This window comes from Xiphias gladius, chromosome 11 (genome assembly GCF_016859285.1).
Source record: "Xiphias gladius isolate SHS-SW01 ecotype Sanya breed wild chromosome 11, ASM1685928v1, whole genome shotgun sequence".
Lineage (NCBI taxonomy): Eukaryota > Metazoa > Chordata > Actinopteri > Istiophoriformes > Xiphiidae > Xiphias > Xiphias gladius.
The window spans coordinates 81,981-88,055 of NC_053410.1; the positions used below are offsets into that span (position 1 = coordinate 81,981).

The window sequence follows — 6,075 nt, forward strand, 5'->3', positions numbered from 1 at the left end:
GTGTTTTCAGAGGATGTGAAGGTCGTCAGATAAATGCTGGAGCAGTTCTCTAACAGAATGAATCGAATCAGACGTGAACAGTTCATCACCTCCTGCTGTCTGACTACATCCATTCTACAGATAGAAAATAAAATCTGCTTCTACTCTGAATACACACAAAATCTTTGTATTACCTAGAAAACATTCATCACAGTCATCGGTGATCTGTCAGCAGGTTTCACAGGAACTATATGGAGTCTGCAGATCATATATCTGATCTGATGGGATCTGATTATATTCAGAGAGAGTTTTTTGAAAGGAACAGTTCAACACGGTCTGAGGTCTTTCTCAGTCTGAGTTTTTCACTCATCCTCTTTGTTCAGATTATTGTTTGTTTCATCTACACAAAACCAGTAACATAAAACAAGTTTGTGGAGAAATACTCCTAGTCTCAGTTTCAGACTGTTGTTCAGATGAAGCTGATCTGAGGTCTGTTGGTGCCTCGATTAGATGGGTTAATAATAAAGATAAGAGGACAGATAATCTTCAATAATCCAACAATATGACACGGAGATAATGAGAGGAGGATCAGGATTCATAAAGACAGGATCGACTCAGACCAGAGGAACAAACAACAGATCTGATGTCTCACAGCTTTGTCCAAGTGAAATGAGAAAAAATGTACATTTAAATTTTACAGATATTTTCCCTCCAGCCACCTGATTTTAAACATTCTCAATGTAAAAGAAACTGGTCTCACACCAGTCTGACAGCATAGTTTTCGGTTTTACTCTGAATGCTGACACGTGAGGGTGCTAAATTTATACATTTGTTAAGTGACTGTACAGTGAAGCCAACACTGACTTTAAAAATGTTTAAAATGTGGCCAAATGCGTACCCAGACACAGAGCACATAAGCCAGGTTACATTATTTAAAACCTGGTTTCCCACAATACTGCTGCCCAGCTGACCCCAGCTCTCTTCAACATGCAAATAAGGACATTATCACACTTCCTCACTGCAGAGGTGCTTGTCTCGATGTCACACATTTCTGCTGAGGTACAATTGCAATTTATAGTAACTAGGGCTGGTGACAAGAACACTTCACCTCCCACCTTAATACAGAGTGCTATTAACTTCTTTAAGGTTTCTTGAGAAAAGATGTAAAATATACAAGAGAGGTATTGCATTGATTTTCCTAGAAATACTCCACACTAGCCTTCATCAGTTCAAGGACAACTAAACACTGAATACTGAGCAGATTTATACCCCTGAATATAACAAAGATTTGAACAATGAAAGGAATTAAATACTTTCAGTTAGACACACTGCACTAATCAAGACATGTACATTTTCACACATTTTAACAGCGATGGATCTGTGATAGATCTCAAAATTTAGCTATTCAATTTATTTATTGAAACATTAGATTAGTAAAAACAGACAAACACACACACACACTGATTCTTTCACAACAAAATAAACTTTATTATTAATTCACCACACTAAATCATATTTCTGTACAGTGTTTTTATCTGCAGACAGACTGTCCCTGAACACCTCATCAGAAACCTCCACCTGTCCCTGAATACCTCATCAACTCTCACACTGAACATACACAGGAAACATCTGGTCCAATCAGAGCGCAGCAGCTCTGCAGCATCACTTGTTGCCAGGCTGGGCCGCGATGTAGAGAGCCACAAGGCAGTATATCGCCCCCCCCACCGTCAGACCCATGGTGGTTCGGTAAAGCAACTTGTCTATCAGACCCCTCTTCAGGTGTACAGGGACCCCATCTGCCCTCTGAGAAAGGGAAAAAACAGGTAACGTGTGAGGGGTGGGGCTTATATCACCTCATACAGGTCATATGATCAACAACAAACACACCTGCGTAGAGTTCAGTCAACAGTTTAACCGGATTTAATATTAAACTACAGGTAACCAGAGAAAGTCACTCTACGACCCCTTGAACATTCTCAAGGAACTCTGGAACCCCTGGAGCACCATCAAGGACTCCTTGAACATCTTTAAGGACCACCATTACCTTCTCAAGGACCCATTAAACCTCTTCAAACACTCCTGAAGCCGCCTCCATGACTCCTAGATCATCTTTCAGGACCTCTGAAACATTACTGACAACCTCTGGAACCCCCTGAAGGACCCTCGAATATAGTTAAGGACTACTGTAACCTCATCCTTGACGTATGTAGACCTGTTCATTGAGCTCTGGACCTCTGAAGGACCCTAAAAAATAGAATCCTTCTGTCTGATTGGCTGTCAAGTGTCTGTCAGGTAAACAGTTTCACCTCTATACAGAATATTAACCTGCAGGTAACCATGGCAATAGTCTAGTCTGACACGTAACACAGGTGAGGTGGGGGATGAGCTACACACTGGTGAGTTACCTGGAAGAATTTCTGCATTTCATTGACTCTGTTGGCTCCCAGGTACTCCACCTGACTTCCTGTTTCTGACACCAGTTTGGTCGGCGATGCAAAGATGGCAGGAGGACTGACAGGTGGGACACTTGGACGCAGACCCTGAGTGAGACACAGACAGGTCGAGACAGATGTAGTGAATGTTACCTGTGGACCAGGTGAGCAGTGATGCTTCTGGCGCACAAGTGTGAACACTCAGGTGTGATAACAACAGGTGTGAGGTCGTTCAGTTCAGCATCTTTAACACTAAACTGCATTATTTCTGACCAGCAAAACTAAACCATAGAAACTTTACAGACATCAGGTTAAACTGCATCAGACCGGACAGGTGGAAAGTAACTCAGTACATTTACTCAAGTACAGTTTAAGGTACCTGTTCTTTACTTGAGTATTTCCATTTTATGCCACTTTATACTTTTACTGCTGTATTGGCATAAAATGGAAATACTCAGGTAAAGTACAAGTACCTGAAGACTGTACTTCAGTATAGTGCTTGAGGAAATGTACTTTCCACCACTCTGTATTTTAAGTATATTTTGATGCTGATACTTTTGTACTCTTACTAATATTTTGAGCGTGTCACATAAAAGCTCAGGTTGTTTACAGTTTTATGTGACATTTAAATCAAACAGCGAGTGAGTGTGTCTGGTTATACAAACAGACCTCAAATCAGTCTGTTCAAACATCATTTATATTAAACCAACACCTGGTCCCCGTCTGAACTGATCGCAGAACAGCTTTTCCTCATGAAACTTCAGAATGACCTCATTTACAGAGAAGGCTATTGACTATTATCATGATCAATCAGTTTTGTCTATAACATTTTAGAAAATAGTAAAAATCGCCGTCATATTTCCCCACAGGATGACGCCTGATGGTCCATTTGTCAAAAAGTTAAATTCCATTTTCTGTTGATCAATTAATTGGCTAATCTCTTCATCTTAGTTTATTGTGTTATAAAACAAAGTTCTGTTTAAAATTACTTGAATAAAGAGCTGCCAAAGGTAGAAAACAAAGAAAAGCTTTTACTTTTACTTCTGTAGTAAAATGTAATGAAGTAGAAGTATAAGGTATTAAAAGATTGAAATACTCAAGTAAAGCCTTTTTTATGATAAAACTTTTGTAATTTTACTTATGTACTACAGCGAATGCAGGACTGTTATTTGTAACAGAGTATTAGGAGTTTTACCAAGAAAAACCTCTGAGTACTTCTTCCACCTCTAGGTGATCTTGTCAAGCATAAAAAGTTAATCATAATGAGAGGATGGGCTGTTTATTATTAGAACAGTTTACAGAGAACAAACTGTCAAACTGCTGCAGGTTAAAACCTTTATTTGTCAAGATCCTGGATCAGTCTTGTTGTTCAGAGTTTAACTAACTATGATCTGTAATGACGTGCTCAGCTGAGAGCTGAGACAATCAGCTGATTGATCGATTCAGTTCATCAACATAAACTATTTTGATAACTGATTAACAGTTTCAGTCATTTATCAATAAAACCTCTCATCCTCTGATGTCACTTTGTTCAATGTGTCAGAGTTTTATCAGTAATTAAAGAATGATCCAGGACCTGGACAAAAAAAAGGCTTTAACCTGCAGCAATTTCAGAGTTAACAGCTCATCCGCTAATCAGGAGGAACATTCATGTTTTAAAAATCCATTCCTTTTTTTCACAAATGTTTTATATTTCACACTAAACTTCTCTTAGACTAAACCGGACATTTGAAGAGAAAACGTCACTTTATACTCTTTTCTGACATTTTACAGAAGAAATGATTAATCAGTTAAATGAGAAACTAATCAGCAGCTTAATCAATCATGAAAGCGATCAATAGTTGTGACCGAGTGAAGAAACAAACTGATGTGTTCAGAACAAAAATCTGACATTTTATGATTTAATGTTGAATCTGAATCATTGATTGAAGACATTTCCATCACTGACTAATCACATTATTAGTTTCTCCACTAATTATTTTGTCTTTAAAGTGTCAGTCTGGAGGATTTCAGTCCTGGTTGATTTGGTGACACCTGTAGTTACTGGTGGCAACAGCAAATATGGTTTAATACTAAAGGTCATGGAAGTTTGGGCGCAGCAAAACACAAAACAAACTAATAATTTTAATAAAAGAAGTCAGGCAATAATTTGACTTTTTCCATCATTCTGTGAGTCTGCAAACAGTAGGACGCGGTGACAGGAGCCGCTTACCTGGCTGAGAAGGTGCAGCCTGTTGCCAGCAGTTCTTCATCTAACAGCCCACCATGGCTGCTCCTTCTTCTTCTACTACTCCCTGCAATATTTCAAACTTATCCACTGTCCAGAAATGCCCATAATGACCGTTGTCTTACTTTGAAGTGACATTTATGATGAAGGACAGCGGTAAGTGATGAGCTCACTGACAAACACATGGCAATTCCTGTGAATACTTCATAATAAAAGTCAACTCGTGTTTCACCAGTTAAATGCTCTTAATGTGAAGCTGCAGCAGTAGGAAATGTTTGGTTTAAATTAGCAGTAACTTAATACAGCATTTTTCCAGGAATGTCGCCACAGACCCCCAGTTCATAAAACTGCAAATATATAAATATTGCAGTACTTTCATCAGTCGCCAGTCATTATAGTTTTACCTCATTTAGTGATAGATAGTAACTTAACAGACATTTATGTCAATGAAAATCTTTGAGATTGCCACTTTAATATGAACACAGTTTGTTCGTCTTGTCTGTCATCAGCTCGTTCAGAGACAAATATCAGATCAATACAGGGCTGATCATTACAGATCAGATCAATAAATATTCTATCTTTAAATATTTGTAATGTGTCAAAAGGTTGTCAGCAGCTGTTTGTTTACTGGTCATCAGCAGTGATGGATCAGTGAACTGATCAGCTGATCAGTTATCAATATTAATCAATTAATCAATTATCCAGTAAAAACTTTATGTTCATATGAGTCCCCAGTAATAATCAATACACTGGGTCCTGTGTATTGATCCTCTTTATCTTACAGCTCTGATGTTTCTGTTAGCATTAGCATTAAGTGCTCTCCCTGTGCTAACAAGGTCACGCGATATCCGTTCTCACCTGCGGGTTGTAGGCGGTGGCGGGAGCTCCGGTGAGCCGCTGCGTCACTCCGTTCAGTCTATAGTACATGTTGAGGAACGGGCAGCAGAGGTAAAACACACCTGGACAAGCGGATACCTCCTCTTTCTGATGGTCTGCTTACTGTTTCTTCTCCTGATGACGACACTGCGCTGGGTGATGGCGTCAGAGCCACACTGAAGGACCCGCGGCGGGAGAGGCGTCCGTTGCGTGCCTGACTGGAATAAATCAATTATGATGCTTCGCCGGAAAAGATTAAAGTACACTAAAATCACAATAAATATCACTTAAAACACATTAAAGTTCACTAAAGTCAGATTAAAGTTCAGAATCAGGTGATTTTAAACAGCTGGCTTTAAAGAAACGTGAACCTTCAGGATGAATTTATTCAGAACATTATCTGGCTGTTGTTTGTTGTATGGTTGTATCGTATTGTTGTTTTGTTGTATCATTTTTGTATTGTTGTTTTGTTGGATTGATGTTTTGTTTTTTGCAGAAGTTTTTTGTTGTATTGTTTCGCTTTATTGTTGTTTTTTTGTATTGTTTCATTGTTTTGATGTA

The 6,075-nt window shown here is 38.8% G+C and overlaps 1 protein-coding gene across 1 annotated transcript; it reads right to left on the reverse strand.

Moving 5' to 3' along the window:
- Positions 1 to 1,443: 1,443 nt before the first annotated feature.
- Positions 1,444 to 5,709, reverse strand: LOC120796117 (cytochrome c oxidase subunit 7A-related protein, mitochondrial-like). Its single transcript, XM_040138512.1, has 3 exons — positions 5,497 to 5,709; positions 2,385 to 2,519; positions 1,444 to 1,782 (listed from the first exon to the last, which is right to left on the reverse strand). Exons 1-3 carry the CDS (start codon positions 5,563 to 5,565, stop codon positions 1,642 to 1,644), a joined length of 345 nt encoding a protein of 114 aa, XP_039994446.1. The 5' UTR covers positions 5,566 to 5,709; the 3' UTR covers positions 1,444 to 1,641.
- Positions 5,710 to 6,075: the final 366 nt, after the last annotated feature.

Excerpts from the sequence above, each read along its gene's own strand:
- LOC120796117 (XM_040138512.1), bottom strand. The coding sequence starts at position 5,565 with ATGTACTATAGACTGAACGGAGTGACGCAGCGGCTCACCGGAGCTCCC. Across the intron at positions 2,520-5,496 it reads CCACCGCCTACAACCCGCAG|GGTCTGCGTCCAAGTGTCCC; the intron begins GTGAGAACGGAT and ends TGTCTCACTCAG. Across the intron at positions 1,783-2,384 it reads AAATGCAGAAATTCTTCCAG|AGGGCAGATGGGGTCCCTGT; the intron begins GTAACTCACCAG and ends TCCCTTTCTCAG.